We start from the raw sequence: 18,477 nt of genomic DNA, 5'->3' as shown, positions 1-18,477 counted from the left end.
ATCTCCCAAATATGTCTCTCAACAGGTGGGTACAAACTCTATGCAAGTATCAGGGTAGTTTCTCATTAGATTCTCATTGCATGGTCAAATTTCTGATGCATTTTCCAAATAATTTGAAAATTACTGTTAAATTTGCTCCAAGAGGCAGCCTTGAGGTTGTTAGGGAGAGTAAGGATTTTTGCTGTGACAGGAATGTCCTTGTGAGGCTGTATTTTTTCCTTCCACATGGAAAGCCACCTGTGCTGCAGCAGTGTGTGTGTATATTTGTTTCTAAGTCATGCTGTGGCATTGTCCTCTCTGGCCAGAGCAATGGCTCAGCAATTCCTGCTGTGCCATCCAGGCCAGCAGGAAAAGGGAGGGGGTTTTCCTCCTCTTCTCTGCCCCCATGAGAACTCACCTGGAGCTCTGCATCAGCTCTGGGATGCTCAGCACAGGCAGGACATGGAGATATTGAACTGAGTATAGAGGAGGCCACGGAGATGCTCCAAGGGCTGGAGCCCCTCTGTTCTGAGCCAGGCTGGGAGAGCTGGGGGTGCTCCCCTGGAGGGGAGAAGGCTCTGGGGTGACCTCATTGCAGCTTTCTACAGCAGTACCCAAAGGGGCTCCAGGAGAGCTGGAGAGAGACTTTGGACCAGGACCTGGAGGGACAGGACAAGGGAAGGGGTTTAACCTGACACACAGTGGGGTTAGGTTGGATGTTAGGAGGGAATCCCTCCCTGTGAGGGTGCCCAGAGCAGCTGTGGCTGCCCCTGGATCCCTGGCAGTGCCCAAGGCCAGGCTGGACAGGGCTGGGAGCACCTGGGATGGTGGGAGGTGTCCCTGCCCATGGCAGAGGTTGGAATGGATGATCTTTAAGATCCCTTCCAACCCAAACCATTCTTTGATCTCCAGCATCTCCAGTGACCTCTGGTGTGGAAGAGCCCTGGGGATGTGTCTCCTTTCAAGGAGTCACTGCTTCCCCTTGATGGAGAGCGCCTTATTCCAGAGAAATCCTTCTTAAGCAGTTGACATTCACTCTGAATGCATCCCCAGCTTATTGACAGGGAAGCCAGCAGCTGAGCTGATAATAGCAGCCCCCATTCTTGACAGTTTTCAGGCATTTAGATAAAAATCCTGATTGTAAACAGGATTACAGTGGAAATCACTATGAGAGGATTAAATATGGGATCCCCCACAATGCAGCTTGCCCTTGTGAGCTACAGACGAACTTGTGTGAATTCTTCTGTTTGCTTTATACTTTAAAGTTATTTCAGAGAAACTTGCATCTTTGGAACAAATTTGGTGCTGCTCTGGCCTCATGGTCTCTTCAGGTCTTCAGCAGTAAAACTTGTCCCAAACAGATGCCTGCTCCTGGGGAAGGAAGAAGAAATAAGTGAAACACATTTCCTAAGGAAACCTGTCCTACTTTCGTGGAATGGTCCTAAGAGAAGATAACAAAGCAGAAAGAGAAACTAGAGTTTGGTTGAGTGGGTTTTTATTCAGTGGGTTTGTGTATTGCTGGGGGGAACACCTCAGGGATGGGGTTGCCATGGCTGGGCACTGCCCCAGGGTGGCACTGGGATCTCTGCAGCTGCCTGGTGAATCAGCAGCACTTAAATACCAGAGTAAAATGTCCTGGGTTTGGGTGCAAAAATAACCTGGCTAATTGGTGCTCCTCTCTTTTCATCTTTTGTGCTACCTAGCACACCCTCCAGCTCATCAAGGGGACACAGCTTAAGCCTGTGCATTGAAATCTCTTAAGGTGTGAGAGGGCAAATGAACTGACCAGAGCAGGGAAAAAGATTCAGGATTCAGGGGTACTTTTAGCTCTGCCACTGATTCACTCATCCTAATAATTTGAGTTTATTATAATGTCTATGCAGTCCCTTTCCTCACCTTTAACACTGAAGGAATGATCCCATCTCAAGGCCTTACTAAGTCTTAAAAATTCAAGAGGGGGTTTTCAAAGCCAGCTTGAAGATTGTCCGATTCCCGTTTCATTGGAATGGAAAAAGAGCGTACAAACATCGAAGCAGTTTTGATCATTCTGGTCATAACACTGGGAAGTATTTTGCTATTTCATTTGACAAATGTTAATATAACACTTTATATATAGCATTTAAGTGCCAAGGACAGTGGCTGGTGCCTGATGGGGGTGTTCTCTGTTCTGCTGCAGCTCCGTCCATGCCGGAGTACGACACGGACTCTCCCCTCAATGAGACTGACACCACCATCACTGTCATGCTGAAGCCTGCTCAGTCCCGGGGAGCACCTGTCAGGTGGGTCTTTTGTCTTTCCTCTTCACACTTCCCTTCCCTCCTTCCTCCCCTAACTCCTCTCTCATTCTCCTCTGATAATGGAGCTGCCGAAAGCAGCCCTGACTAAAAGGCCAACTCGGCTGTTGATTCTGCCTTTCACACTCTCCTTTCATGAATGCTTCAGCCTCCTTGCCTCCCGCTGTTAACCTCCAGGAAGCATTGCTGCAGGCACTGTCGGGGTTATTACCCTCTCAGCATCACTTCAGATGCCTTTGCAGTGCTGGAGCACAGCGGGATGTGGAGCTGGAGACTGAACATCCCCGCACGAGGGTGGAGGAGGCTCCAGGTCTCCCTCCTGCCCCCTCTTCCACGATGAACAAGGCCTGCTGGGAACTGTTCTAGGAGTGCCTGCCTTGTCTTTAATGCTTGTGGAGGTATTTGCTCAGTGTCTGGGTTTAACGCGCTTCTCACATTCGTAATCCAGCTGTGCTGCTGGGCTGGCTGTGCAGTGAAGTCCAGGAAACAGGAATTTTGATTTAGTGAGGCTTTGCTCACACAGACAAGCAGATCCTGCTGCAGAGGAGAGGATTTACAGATCACAGCATCGTTAAGGTTGGAAAAGACCTCCAAGACCGTAGAGTCCAACCTCTCACCACTCACCACCTTATCAACCAGCCCAGAGCCCTGAGTGCCATCTGCAGGGATGGGGACTCCACCACCTCTGTGGGCAGCCCCTTCCAATGCCTGACCATCCTTTCTGTGAAGAAATTCCTCCTGATGTCCAAGCTGAACCTCTCCTGGCACAGCTTGAGGCCATTTCTCCTTGTCTTGTCCCTTGTGGGAGCAGAGCCTGACTCCCTCCCGGCTGTCCCCCCTGTCAGGGAGTTGTGGAGAGTGAGAAGGTTCCCCCTGAGCCTCCTCTTCTCCAGGTTAAACAACTCCAGCTGCTCCTCACATGGCTGAGTCTCCAGCCCTTCTCTGGACACACTCCAGCCCCTCAAGGTCTTCCTTGCAGTGAGTGAGGGGCCCAGAACTGGACACAGGAGTCAGGTGTGACCGCAGCAGTGCCAGGTACAGGGGTGCCATCCCTTCTGTGCTGCCCGTGGCACAGAGCGGGCACCTGAGCTGGGTCCTGCTCTCAGTGGGGACATGCTGACGTGGGACACTCACCTGACCTGGAGTTCTGTGCTCATCACTCCCTTCCATCTCAGTAAAGTTGTGTTTGGTGCAAGGCACCAGCACAGATGAAGAAATTTCCCTTCTGAGCCCACACTGCCTCACCTGTTGCTGCTGCTCATCCTGCCAGGCTCCTCTGCTGACAGCAGCAATTGGAATCACTTATAAAAACCCCCTTCACTTATAAAACCCCCTGCCTTGCAGAGGGGTCCAGCAGGTATTCATTACCTCCCTGTGGCATCTTCAAGCTTTCACAGCAGAAGTTTTTCCCATGGGTGTTATTTTAAAAACATCATAGTTCCCCCTTTCATGACGGGTTTCTTTCATTTTGGGTTTCTCTATCCCACTGACAGGTTCTTAATGCTTTTGAAGGATGCCCACTAAGTATTCAGGTGCAAATTGCTCCAGATGCAAACTACTGGATTTAATTAAATATCCTATATCAGCTGGTGGTCCCCCAGCTGTGTTGTGGCTTGGCCCCAAATTACATTGACAAGCTCAAACAAATAAAAATAAAAAATAAAATCCATTCCTTAAGACTAAGCACCATCCCTTCTCTGGTTTTTCTGAGTAATGTATTTCAAAGTTTGCCTTTCAATCTCTGGTACTCCGTATGAGCAAATTTAGGAGGCTATTTTCTGAGTCCTTTAGGGATGTTTTTTTCTGCTGGAAAAGAGCAGTAAAATCACACAGCTTTGTTTTGTTTTATTTCTTTATATGGGGGAACATTCCTGTATCTCGTTTTACCACCTGCTGTCTTAGCAGTGTTGCTATTTTGTCTTTTTATTGAAAAGTCTGGTGATTTTTCTCAAAGTCGATTTACTGCACTTTAACTGCATTCAGTGAATAATGCCTTTTCCAGCAAATGCATCTGTACATAAAATTGGTAGAGATTTTTTATAAATTTTCACTCTGATTTCTTTAATTGCATTGAAGCCTATTACACATGTTTGCAGAAAGTGCAATATTTACATGCCACATCTAAGTGATAAAATTATTTCCTATAATGAGTCCATTTCATTGACTTACAGATGTGTGTATGAAAAGCAGAAGGGCAGAAGGAGTAAGGGGGAGGGAGTGTTGGGGAGAATTTTAGCTTTTTATTAACTCTGACAAGCTCTGAATTCTTCCCCTGTGGAACCATCCAGACTGTTCTGAGGCTAACCTTAATAAATCCAGTTATTTCAAGCTTCAATTTTCCTAGCCTCTTCCCTTTTCTTCCAGTCTGTTCTGCACGCTTCCCCATTTGTGAAATTCTCTCAAAGTACCATTTCCAAAAATGGGTCCCATTCCCTCAGAGGGAGATCAAAAGAATAACACAAGTAACTTATTGTGAACTGCTTGTGGCACCCACAATACGCAAGAACGAGGCGGCTTTTCATCCTCAGTGTGTTTTATTCACTCAGCTGGGATCAAGCACTCTTTGATATTGTCTGGTTGGGTGTTCTACCTTTTGGTTGTGTGGGGTTTATTTCCCTCATGAATCCCCTCTTGGTGGGATGCCATGCTCTGCCCAGTTGCTGAAGGCGTTAAGGCAAGCCCAGGTCTGAGCAAAGGGCTGAGCGACCTCCCTGCCCGGCAGTTAGATGGGGCAGAGGGTCCTGCCCAGTGGAAATCCCCCTTCTCCTGGCCTCCCTGGTGGATGTGGCCATGCTTTCCTGGATCCCTCATCTCCCAGCCTGCCTCAGATGGGGCTGAACAGCTCCTGAGAGGAGTCTGAGGTGGATTTCCCTCACGCCTTCCTGGGCAGGAAGAGGTGGAGCCCTTGTCCCATCAGCCTGAGAGTTTCTGCTCTGCGGTTCTCCAGTTTTTATTATCGTCCTTCCAAACTGTGAAGATGAAAAACAATTAATATACAGTAATTATTCTAATATTTCCTCTTCTGTTCAGGGGATGGTGAGTTGGAGAACATGTAGGGATGTGACTGTAAGGCAATGTCTGCACTTGGCCTTGAGTTATTTCATTCTGCTGTAGCACAGAGATGGAGCATGGGCTGCAAGAAGATCTTCAGAATAATAGAGAAGGATATTTAAAATAAGATTAATTGTATTTTCATTCATCTGAAATGGAGCTACACCAAATCCAAAGTCACTTTCAGCATTAAGACACTTCTGATGTTCCCCAGTGCTCATGATAAATAATTTGAATGTGGCTGTTTATAAAAGTAACGATCATGAACTCGGCGTTGTTAATGATCTATAGATAACAAAGAGGACTCTTTCATGCAACCTAATAGGATTAATATAAACTTAGATATTCTTTGATCTATTTTGTCCTATTGCCAAAAGAAAGGTGAAGCCTCAGCAGGCAGAAATATTCTCCCTTGTGGCACAGGTGTTTCATTTTTGCCTTTATTTTTTGTGGTATAACCTGCAGAGTTTGACTCCACATTGCCCTTTAAAAATAACTTTTAGGTGTTCCTCTATCAATCTAAACCATGTGAATGGTGCTGTGATTGATTTGCTGGAGGCTGACATTCATCTATAATACATTCACAAGAGGAAGGAAGAATGCAAGTGTTCTCAATCTTTACTCCTCAACTCTTTCCTGAAAACCTCCAATGTGATTTTGAGGATATTTCTGCCTTTGAATCTGTTATTGTCAGGAGGGCTGAGTTAGTCCTTCATAGATTATTCACATATGACATCTTTAGACCTCTATTTGAGAATTGATATCCCACTCCCAGCTTGGAAATAACACTCTGAGGGGTTTTATCTGCAGGACATGTCCACGGGCTGGTTTTTGTGTGCTGGATATTTGAAGGTCCATCTGCTTTATTAACACACAGTTGGTTCTGTCAATCTACCTGTACTACCATCATGGAGAAAATCAAATTTCCAGAGCATGTGTTAGTTCTGAGGGTTTCAGAGCTTAGATAAATGCTCCCCTTAAGTGATTGCCTTGTCAATACCCTGCTCTGTGTGGTGGAGCTGTAGGACACTGCAGAAGGACACTCAAGAAGAGCCTGCTATTATTTTGGGGTGGGGTTCAGAAAATAGAAAGCTTTTTTGTTGGAGCAATATGGATTTGGTCTCTCTTCCTGCAGTTCTCAGAGGTGTGTCAGTAAATAATCTGTGATATTCTTTAGTATGCTGCCAGCACACAGGTACAGATGGGTCAGTTTATTAATTTAGATCTTAAAGGAAATACATAAATCTGAATACAAGTAGAGAGTTTAAATATTTAAAATATATTAAGAAGGACTGAGCAAAGGTGAAATAAATATTTTCATATCAACAGCCAGCCAGGAGGAAAAATTAATTTATATAGACCAAGCCCCGTGTTACACTTGAGTGTTATTATGTGATTATTGATCTTCCAAGCATGAAATAAAGGGAAATTTTGTTATACATGATGCAAAAAAATTTAAGAGAAGACAGCTGTAGTGTTATTTACAGAACACCTAGGGACAATGTTTTTTTTTCTGGTTTTATACTCAAACTATTCTCCCAGGAAAAAATCCTTTTGGATGTATCTGTGCAATTAGTATTCCTACATGCAATAATGAGCAAAACTGTCCTGGAAGGAAGGGCCATGTTGTTGCTTCCATTTTATGTTGGAGAACTGAAAGCAGCTAAAACTTTCCTTCCATCAGCAAAAAAGTAAAAATGGAGAAAATTTGGAGCCACAGGCTCAAAATTTCATCTCCAGGTAATTTCTTTTCCATGATTTTGGGCATTACCTGTTCATCCTGAGCCTGCCTTTCCTGCACCCCTCTCCCTGCATCCTTAGTGTGATTCTGCCTTTACTGCACAGCAGTTCTTCCCAGCCTTACAAAGGAGTGGTTTGCAAGCCCAGTGACCTTGATTGAGTCTGTGGTGGAGAAACTCTAAATTCACAATATCTGCTGGTGCTTTTGTTTTGCTTTGCCACTGGTGACTTTGGTTTGTAGATCTCCACCGTACAGGGGGAGCAGTGCTGCTCAGATCTCTGCTTTGCAGCTTCTTAGTGGCATCACATGAGCCTGCCTCAGGCAGTTGTGCTGATAATTGATTCATTAATGCCACAAAAGGGTGGCAGTTTCTAGTTCTTAAAAATCCCATGCGGAGTACCTTGTACATGAAAATAAAGACTAGACTGAAGGAGCAGCAAAACAATAAAAAGGGTGCTAAGGGTGAAAATGATCATGCCCTTGGTAATTCAGAAAGTTAGAGTCCCTTGAAAGGCACTTGGAAAAGAAAATTCCTGCTCTGCTTTTTCTGAGCTCCTGCTTAAATGTCTGCATCATGTGAGTTGATTCAATGCAGGGCAAGCAGTCGTCACTTTTAATTTTGTAGCATTTAATGTCATCTTTTAATTTTGTAGTATTTAATGAGAAATGAGATTATCAATCTAGGCTTCTGATATTATAAGCCAAAATATCTGTGTTAATTAACATCTCCTATAATATACCTCAGGGATGTTGTTCTGAAATCATTCAAGCTGAGTTTCTCCTGTGCCTTCAATTTAGCTAAGAGTTTGGAGGTGTACATAAAGAAGTTTCTTCTGAGAGATAAAAAAGATCTACATTTTCTTCAACTGTGTGTGAATGTGAGAGAAGGAAATTGAGAATTTGGGTGAAAGGCATTAAGTACTTGAAATTATTATGACTATTACAGGTGCTTTGCTTATTGAGTCAGGAGAAAAGCAAAATGCAGATACAGGTGTGTAAGGTACAACCCTGAGTATCAGGAAGGAATATTTAGTTTTTTGTGGAACATGGCAGCATTAGTTGAATAGGGACTTAAAGGTTGTGTTTAGTTCTCTGAGGAGTGAGGTGTTAGTCCCAAAAAGTGAGGCAAAAGGGTAATTTGGGTCAATTTTCTCATCTGGTACAGGAAATGCATTTTCCTACTGGATCAGCACAATGTGCAATTGAAATTCAGCCCCCTAAAGGGGACAAATCTGCCTTTTACCATTTTTCAGCCATCCAGACCATGGCCATTTTCACAGCCTGGGTGACCTGCTGTGTCTTTGACCATTCCACAGGGAGCTTTGGCAGTGGGCAGAAATGGGAGAGGAAAGCCATAAAATTGGTGTCTATTTGAATGATAATATTTCAACAATCAAATTACACGTGGAGCAAATTCTTTGGTGCCAAGCAGCATTTTATTAGTGCTGCAGGGAGACTTTTGCTAACAGTTTTTAGTGTTGTGAAGATCTGAGCATACTGACTGGAGGAAAGGAGGTTTTTTTGCATAAATCTTTTATGCTGAATGCATAAACTGCCAGATTTAATTATAGCAACCAACAGGTTAATGAATTCTGAGCTTTAAGCTGATATTCACAAATTGATGGCCATCTCCTCACATCAACCCTTCACCCCACTAGATGAGGGAACAGGAGAGAATCCCCATGGTTCCAGTTTGAGGGTTCATTTTCCCCAGACATTTCTTTGCTCCACAGCTCTCAGAGCCACTGTGCCCCTTCCTTGTTGTCACAGAACGAAAGGGTAATAACAAACAACACAAAATACTTCAAAAATCAGAAACTCTGACTTCCAGGAGGTGTCACAGTGCCAAGCTTTTGGCTCAGACGCTTTGGTGGAATGAGCTGAGCTGCGCCACAGCTGCTCAGGGGTGGGAAGCACAGAGGAAGGACCTTGGCTCTTTTGGAGGATCATCAAGGGTGATTTAGTTAATTGAAGGTACTTACAATGAAATGGGATGAGTCTGAGCACAAGTCCCTGGCAGTTGTCCCCCCTCAGGGGCAGTGCCTGTCCCAGGAGTGAGGGTGCTGAGTTCAGAGGACAAATGGCCCTTCCTTCTCTGCTGCACATGGCAGGAGATGTCCACACAGGCAGGTGCCCCTTGGTGTGTCTATAACAACAGGAAAACACAATAAAAGGGAAGATGAGCAAGCTCTGCTTTGCTGTTGCAGACTAAGGCATTGCAGGATTTAATTATACTACAGGTATATAAATTCAGGAAACATGGTAATGCTCCCGTGATTAAAATTATAGAGGGCCTAATTGAAAAAGCATAAACTGAATTGAAGAATTCCTAATTATAGTTTGCTTTGAGGTGTTAATTTCCTCCATAATGAATGCATAATTTCTTGGAACTAGAAAATGGGGTTGCTGCACCAGTGCGTGGGATGCAGATGGAATGAAGGGATTATCATAAATGCAGCCAGACAATTCTCAGGAATAAACCTCTGCAACCATGCTGCTCTTCTGCCTCCCCATAATTCCAGCTTTCCTTGCACTGTGGTTTTCCAAAGCAAGAGGCAGAGCCAGGAAGGGTGAAGGATTTGCTTGCAGTGCCAAAGGAAGGGGGAACAGGGCTGGTGTCATTCGAAGCAGTCATGGTGCAAATGGGGAAGGTGAGGAGAGAGGCAGAATGTGCAGCATTTCTAGTGGGAAAGTCAAACAGTAAAAGGAGGAAATGCCAATTTCCCTTATGGCCCACCTTGACAGGTCCCTAAGGAGCTGCAGGAGATGATGTTGATGCAGGTTGAGGGCTCTTTTCTGCCAAAGGGCACAGCCTATGTGTAATGTTTGCTCTTTTGTAAAAAATAGTCTCGGTTTTGAAGGGAGCTGGTGGACTACAGGATTGTCAGGCACAATCTCCTAACATTTAAATCCATCCCATTCCCACTGTGGTGGGGGTGGGAGGTGTTTGTGGATGAATTGCTGGGACTTTCCCACTCCCTCTATCCTCAATTTCCCTTGGTTCTGGGGCAGGAGATCTCCTAGTGAAGGCACCATTCTAGATTTCTCTCTGGTATCAGAAGCATGACAATTTTACACATTCTGAAAATCAAAACATGTCCAGAAAAGGTGGAAAGGAGCTGGTGGACACTCCTGCAGCTTCAGGTGCTGAAAATCTGTGCTGGCCTTCCCCAGGAGAGCTCATCATCCTTGCACATTGACCACAGTAGTTGAGTAATGAAGTTTATCAGAAGGCTGTAAACAGAGCAGGTTCCCTCTTTTTTCCTAGTGCTTTTCTTAGCCTCTTAATTTAAAAAATATCCAAACAGACATGACCTCAATAAAATTATGTTTCTAGTGTTTTTCTAGTGTTCTCTCTTAAAAAAAAGACAGATTCTTCTGTGTGGGTTTTCCCTGCATAGCCTGGTAGATGTGGCTGTGGAAAAGGCAGAGGAAGCTTGAATTCCCAGCTAGATTATTTCTGCATCCAAATGAACCTAATTTGATGGAAGCCATTGGAAAAACCCAAATTAACTCTGACTGAGAATATATGCAAATACCCCCATCCTCTTGTTCAAGCTGCTGCTTTTATGGAGGGCATGGCAGAAGGTGCTGGACAGACCCAGTAAGGGTTTGCCACGGTCCCTCCTTTCCCTGCAGCTTGTTCAAGAACCACTTTGGCTCTTCTTCTCCTTGAAACATCCTGCTGGTGTTAAACCAGCCCTTGCTGAGGATGACAGGACCTCAGCCAGTGATGCCTGTCTAATACAAAGCAGCATTAACAAAACAGAGGTGGGGTTTGGCTTTTTTCTTTTGGTAGATTAAACAGATGGCAGGTGGCTCAGGAGGGACGACACTCCTCCAAAGCCACTCACATCAGCTCCTGTTGCAGTGAAAGCTGTATCTGTCTGCACTCATTATCTCTAATCTGGCAGCAGAAAACAGCACTGAACTGGAGAGAGGGACCGGGCCAGTCCCACCAGGGAGCAGCAGCTATTATGGCTAATCTGGCTTGCAAGCCAGGTCAGGTTTATGGAGATGGTTGAGATAATGGGATACACAGCTCTGAAATACCCTCTGGTTCTTTTTTAAATTTTTAAAAATATTTTTTAATATTTTTTTTAAACTTCCCAGAAGATTAAATAGAGAATTTAAAGCATTTAAGAGAGTACAAGCAATGTACAAGTAAACAGATGCAGGAGCAGTGTGGGGATGGTCTTTCTGCAAGTCTGAATTGCATCTTTTATTAGGGCAAATCATCCATAAATGGCCCTTTAAGTGCACAAATTCTTCTTTATGGTCAGTGAATGCAGCTGTGTTCTGAACAGCTCCTTAGGTTTTGTGCATGTCACCATGTTGCTGTTTGCTGTGGACAGGGGCTGTGGTGATGGCCAGACTTGCTCAGAGCTATATGGGAATATTTGGATTTTTGGATACTCAAAAGAGTCAGGGTGGGTGGAACTTTATGAGGTTGGAATCACTGATTTTAATAGACATATTTATGTAGGTGCACACAGGGGTGTTTAGATGTGCACATATAGAATCATAGAAGCACAGAATGATTTGAGTTGAAGGGACATTAAAGTTCACCTGGTTCCAACTTCCCCTATCCCAGGTTGCTCAGAGCTGCATTATTTAATCAATAATTATTGCCACACTGTTGTTAGTGGTGTTTATGGTTCTGTTGCATCTTTTCTCTGGTGCAATTTTAAGACAGAGCCAGTCTCCAAACTCCTCTTTCTGCTCCTCCCTTCTCACTGCAGGTCACATCTCCAGTGATGCTCAGAAGTCACATTTTTCTCCTTTTTTCTCCCTGATTTGAAAGATTTGGTAGGAACAGCATGTGTTCAGCCTGGATGCTCCAGACTCCATTAGACAGGACATATTGGCTGGTGGGTGGTTGGAGGAATATTGGACAGGAAAGTGTGGATTTGTTTACATACAGCTGATACTGTGATATCAGACAGAGTCACATGCCCCATGCCACTGTTTATATATCTGCAACAGTGGGATAGCTGCTGTACCTCAGGGGTCTGTCAGGATAAAACACATGCAACCCACAAAGACCATGGAATATTTGACATTACACTGTCACTTTTTTACTAAAAACCCCACCACACCTTCCAACAGAATTTTCATTTTTTTCAGTCAGCTGTGGGAGTTGTATGTGAGACTGCAAAGGAATTTCAGACAATGCATCCTGGCCAAAAAGACAGCATTTGTTAGAGTGACACTGGCAGGATGTTTTTCTGCAAATGCAAACATTTTGTTAGGGTTTGCTCTTTCCTCAGGCTTGACACAGTGCACAGCTCCTGAAACAGAGCTCCTGCTGCTGGTGGGGACAGCACAGACCCATCCCTGTCCCCTGCACAGGAACCACGCAGGAATTAAACATCCTCACTTTTTCCAGAGCCTGTTCCAATCGCTAGAGAAACTTAACAAAGCCTGAAATCTTAGCAATAAAAGAATGCCTGTGTGAAAAGGATGACTCCAAATGGTTTTATCCAAGTGTGAAATCGTTACCTTTTGTTTCATGAATTTCAGGGTCTGACGTGCCCTAGTAGTAAATCTGGAGCACTGAGCTGAATATGAGAGTGGAAGAAAATGTGAAGAGACTCTCTTCCCAGTCTTCTTGATTATTAAATGGATTTCATCATTATTGGCTCTATCTCAGCAGCTTTTTTTCACTGCAATGGCAGTAGTTACCATCTCTTTCTTCCTATGCCATTTTTTTACAAACTTGGCTGAATTTGAATCTTTTTTTTTTTTGGGGTTTTCTTCAACTTCAGTGAACATAGTAGAAGAGTTGTTTAATTTAAATGACTGCTAAAAGACCATGCAAAAATAACTCCAAAATGAAGGCTCTGGTGTGAATAACTTTGCAATATGAGAGACTATTTCTTCAAGCAGCATCACTATTATCAGCTTTGTTTCTGTGAATGCCTTGCAGATGTGAGCAAGCTGACTGAAGTCAGTGCAGCCCAATATTCATGGGCTACTTTTTGAGTCTTTGAAACAGCCAAGCACATTCCAGAAGGTGACACTGTAGAACAATCTCTTTTTCCCCCCTATTTTCTGCATGAAACTCTTTATTGAAAGCAAATCTTCACTTTAGGATGTTGTATCCTGCATGGAGCTGTTCCAGAGTGCAATGGAAACAGTAGCAATCTTTAATTGATTTTTATGTGTTTCGAATCTGTTCTTAAATAGACAGAAAATTGCAGAACAGAGCCCTGGGTGCTGTCAGTGTGTCCTAGGTGGCTGTGAAACACAGTGCATTATGGTTTGTGGATTACTTTCAGAGCTTCTGATTAAAAATGCCACTGGAGGTACTGAGGGGGACATTTCAGAATATGTGGAGGCAGTAACTCAGTTCTCAGGAATACATTGGCAGCTGTTGGCACCCAGAAAACTTCATGAACTTGGAAGCTCACTGGGGGGTTGACTCTTGGCTGCCTGAAAATTTGATTGCAGGAGGTGCCTGGTCAGGAACTTCACCCTTGGAGCCCAAGGAAAGCAGGGCTGCAGTGGGTGCTCAGAGCAGGGAGTGTCAGTGTCAGCCTTTCTGGCAGTTATCCCCTGAGATTTGTAAACTTTAGGGAATGTATGTTATAGAAAGCTTTTTTAAACTTGGGTTGGGTTGAATTCTTTACAAAATCTCCCATATGCAGATTTATGGTGGGGCTGGAGGCACATTGTGAGAAGGATCTGTTTGCAGTGTAAAGTCACCATTTTTTGGGTGAATAATGCAGAGTGCTGATCTATGGAGTACCTTTCTTCAAAATTCCCATTATTTCATTTCTTACTGTCTCTGTGGCAGAATCCAGGCTTTGATCTCGATATTTTTAAGAGGGGGAAATAAAGATGTTGATGCTACTCTTGTGTCTCAGTGTGCATCACTGAAGGCAGCTTGGCCATAAAACAAGCATCTGCACTTCCAATGGCTAATCTGAATTCAAATTGTGGGTGTCAGGCAGCACATCAAACCCTCTCCCATTCCAGTATCCTGGGAGATGGCTCCATACTGTCAGAATAAATGTGATGAACCTTCATGGATATATACAGATATACTTACTTTGGCTCCACCAAATTTAACAGGATCACAAGTTAAATGGAATAATTAAGTGATGAGAAAGCTGGTGCTCAGGATCTGTAGCTGGAGTCTGGTGTGACACAAAGGGGAAAGAGGCTCAAGTGGTTGTTGGTCCCTCTGTTTATTGTGCCTTTGTCGCTGTTCATGTGCTGCTGATGCCTTTTCTTTACCTCTGTGCAGGTCAGGCAGTATTTGGGGGTTATTTTCATGGGTTTTGATGGCCTTTTTGGAATAGTTAGATCTGTTCCTTCCATAGAATATGCGCAGGAGGGGAAATTCAGCATCCAGCTCCATGTCAGCTGCTACATCCCACATGGGGAGGCACAAATCCTTCCTTCATTTGCTCCTTTTTGTCCTTCATTCTTTGAATTTAAATAACCAGGAACAAGGAAATCACCACTCTCTTATTTCCTGTAGCCCATCAAAGAGTTACTCTGGAAGTAGTGTGTTCATCTGAGCTAGAAGTGGGAAGTTCCTGTTCTCTGCAGGATGAACAACAAAACCAGCTCACAGTAGTCTGCTAAAAAAAAAAAGCACTGCAAGATCAAGCTGTACTAATTGCCACTTATTTTTGCTCCCTGGGAGAAAATAATATTGGAAATAATATATGGCTGATAATAAATTTATGTGTTAAATGAAAATATATTAAATCTTTATATGATGTGAAGGAAAGTTTAATAACAAGATTGGTCCAGAGGGAGTACTCAGCTGCTGAAACATTGTTTCTTTTAAGCTTAAATAATTCAGGTGAGTGGATCACTGCAAGGTTACAAAGAAATTATATTCCTTTTCCTACCCTCTCATTATCAAGAGTGTAGTGAAGGTTTCACCTTGCTGATGTGTCAGGATACCAAAGTGCATGGGCCAGATGTTGGATGCTTTATGGAGAGCTCTGACTCAGCTTTTTCTCCCCATATCCCTGTGCATCCTACATTCAAATTTTGAGACTGGTCTTAATTTGTGGGCAAGTGTTGTCTCAGCCCATCCTCAAAAAAAAAAAAATCAAGAAAAGAGAAGCCTGAGGCAAACAGAGAGATCTCCATCACAGCAATGGGCTGTGACTGGGAATGTTGATTTTTTTCACACTGAATAGGGAACTCATCATTTAAAAAATTACCTTGTAGATGGTGATAAGGGCACCTTTCATTCCTCTGCAGACAACACTTGTGCTGTGGCCCATTATGGTGGGTGCTTTTATCAGTGATTTACAGCCAAGCTGTCAAAAACTTTAAAAAGCTTCTGTTAAATTGATGTGGATTTATCTATCTAAGGCCTTTGAAATTTATAAAGGAGCCCAGTTTTGGCCTCCTCTTCTAATCAGAGTGTGCAGCTGCACGCAGGGCAGTCAGCTCCCCAGCCTTCTAGGAGGTCAGGCATTTGTTTTGTGGCCCAGATTTGAGAATCCCTCGAGAGCTGTCTGCAGAGCAGAGCCTGTGGATGTTTGGAAAGCAGTCCCTGGTGTTTTTTACAGGGACAGCAGCATTATTTGGCTGCACCCAAGTCGGCTGGGATGTCACTGGGAGCACAAAACCCCTGCAAACCACCCCCCTGCAGCACATCCATGTGTGTTTGATTGCAGTGTTTCCAAACGTGTCCTGACATTAAAAACTGGAATGCAGGAGTTAGTGTGGCTGCATCATCTCTCATTCCACTGGCACTGAAGTTGTTATTTCGTGTAGGAGTTTGAATATTCTGCTTTTGTTGTCTCTTTTAATGTCATTCCTCTGGATGACCTGACTCTCATGTCCAGCTGGGCATTGATTCCTGCCAGGAGATCCATGGTAGCTGATACTGCCTGGGAGCAGGAACTTTGAAGCCAGAGCTGGGGAGAGCCCCAGGAGATCCATGGTACTGCCTACCTGGTAGATGGAATTAGAGCTATTAGAATAGTTTGGGTGTCTCCTCCTTATTCTCATTGCCCACTTGCTTTTTTTATCCTTCCCCCTTCCAGTGCCACTTTTTGGAAAACCACTCCTCCTTTCTCTTGTCTGTAATCACACTGCTGATGGCAGGGATAGCAAATGGCAAAGGGGAGACCCTGCTCAGCCCTGACCCAGAGATGTGAGTGCAGCTGAAGGTTTTTTTTAGGCCAGAAGGGCAGATCCTACCCACCAAGTTTATCCTGAGTTAGTGCCCAACCAGGGTCTTGGGGATTGTGGTGCATCCCACCAAGTTTCCATCTTCTGAGCAAAGCTGGATTGGTTTCACTCTGCTGAGAAATGTTGTAGTAATGCAGATGGTTTGCTAAACTTTAAGGTGGGTAATAGGACATTTGCTACTCAGAATTCCCACAGCAATTCCATTTGGGTGGAGGAGTGGTGGGTTTTTTGCTCCAAGTTACAAGAGCACCTCAGTGCAGGTGTGGAAGCCCTTGCTGTGCAGCACTTCATGGGTTAATGCAGAGAAGTTGATCTCTGAAAATGCCCTAAAGGCAGGCAGGGAAATTCTGCTCCTAGGTATAAACAAAATAGGAGAAGAGAATAACTCAAAACAAAACAAAATAACACACACAAAAAAAAAAAAAAAAAAAAACCAAAACAAAACACACACACAAAAAACCACAATGATAGAAACAAAAAGAGTCTGTGCCAGTCTGTGTCTCTGCTGGGATGAACTGGGAATCCTGCCCTTCTGGAGGGCCTAGACAGATCAAAATACCGGGATCGAAACAGAAAGTGAGACCCAGAGTAACCAGCTAAAAGGGAGCCAGAGCTCAGAGTGATAATCTTCAGCAAGCTTTGAGCTCAGAATGCTCTTGGCTGCTCGACCACTTCCTCTGAGAGTGTCTTTTTGGCCAGGCTCAGGGAAGAGCAGGGCTGGAGGGTGCTGGAGCCCAAGCCAAGCAGTCAAAGCAAAGATGAGGGTGCTGTGTCAGTGGGTGTGAGCTGGGGCAAAATGCCACAAAGGCAGTCAGTCCCCCACCCTAAGTGTCCCCAGAGGAGGGGTTTTAGCCAGAGGGAGCAGTGACAGCAGTGCTAGCTCAGGTACCTGTTCCATGGACGAGGAGGCAGTGTTTGAGCAGGGGATGAACAGGATTTTAACTTGAACACAAAGGGGACAACTGCTACGCCCCAGCTGAATATTCGTGAGCTCACCATTGTGCTCCCAGGGAATCTTGGTTCATTTCAAAAGCACAAACATTAAAAGTAAAATTTCAGGCCACTACAAGTGTGAGTTATCCCTGTAAAGGGAAGAGGTATGTTAACAGCTAAGTGGGAGAGAAAAAAGGTGAAAGAATAGAGGCAAAAGAGTATCTGTGACTGGGTTCAGTTTAAAAAGGATCTGTGACTGGGTTCTGTATGTATCAAAACTCTTGCTCATGATAAAAAGTGTCTGTAGTGCTCTAATGATTAGGGGAAGAGTTCAGTTACCTGGCAGTTCATGTCCCTGGGAGCTTCCCCTTCTCCAAAGACAGACAGTGCACCAGTTCATGGCTTGCAAGTAGGATAACTGAGAGAGTGAGTGTCACCCTCAGGTCTGGGGAGAGAGGATGAGGCAATTCTTGGCCTCTGTGTAGGCTGAAATCAGATTAATATATGTCTATACATATATATTTGTCTATATACCTAAAGGAAATATTTTTTATGACCAGAAAATGCAAGTGTTTAAGATTGGATGAAACAGAAACCAAATGCTTTAAGGTTAGAAGACATCTGGCAAATGTCCATAAAAGTGTCAGGTACAATTTTGCACATGGCTGACAAACAAAATGACAAACTTTCCCAGTAGTGTAGATTATTATGGCCAGAGAGAAGGGTCAGAATAATAATGTTCACTCTCAGTAAACAGTGGCCAAACCAGCCCAGTATGATTTGCTATTGCTGAGCTGAGGAGAGGGTTTGTATTGAACGGGCTTGCAGCTCCCACTGCATCCTCTATGATATTACTTAAAGTGTTGCTCAGAAATCTGTTTTTGTCTTTTTGAAATTGTAAAATAAATATCAGAGAAGGTGAAAAATAATTTATTAAAGGCTCTGATAAACTGTAGGAGGAGAACAGCTTTCCAAAATGTTGATGGGGCATCATTAAAGGCTGCAGTCCATGCAGCTGGTGCTCCTGCTACAGAATTCACAGAAAGCCCAGGTTGGAAGAGATCTTTAAGGTCATTGAGTCCAACCCAGCCCCAAGCCCTCAACTCAACCCTGGCCCCCAGTGCCACATCCAGGCTTTGTTAAACACACCCAGGGATGGGGACTCCACCACCTCCCTGGGCAGAACATTCCAGAACTTTATCACCCTTTCCATGAAAAGCTTTTTCCCAATCTCCAGCCTGTATTTCCCTTGGTGCAGCCTGAGGCTGTGTGCTCTGGTTCTGTCAGTGCTGCTGCAGACAGAGCCCA

The 18,477-nt window shown here is 44.2% G+C and overlaps 1 protein-coding gene across 1 annotated transcript in view; it reads left to right on the top strand.

Annotated features, from left to right (window-relative positions):
* Nucleotides 1-18,477, top strand: part of PTPRT (protein tyrosine phosphatase receptor type T) — a gene marked incomplete at its 5' end in the record, with an annotated part of 453,063 nt that overhangs the window by 339,373 nt on the left and 95,213 nt on the right. The window contains one exon of the mRNA XM_084218107.1: nucleotides 2,156-2,258. Within this exon, the coding sequence (XP_084074233.1) occupies nucleotides 2,156-2,258 (103 nt within the window). The remainder of the gene's footprint in view (nucleotides 1-2,155; nucleotides 2,259-18,477) is intronic.

The sequence above is a fragment of the Fringilla coelebs genome (assembly GCF_963513975.1).
Source record: "Fringilla coelebs genome assembly, chromosome: 18".
In the NCBI taxonomy this organism is placed as follows: Eukaryota; Metazoa; Chordata; class Aves; order Passeriformes; family Fringillidae; genus Fringilla; species Fringilla coelebs.
Note: the sequence above shows the minus strand (reverse complement) of the source record. Positions and strands in the feature narration are given on the sequence as shown.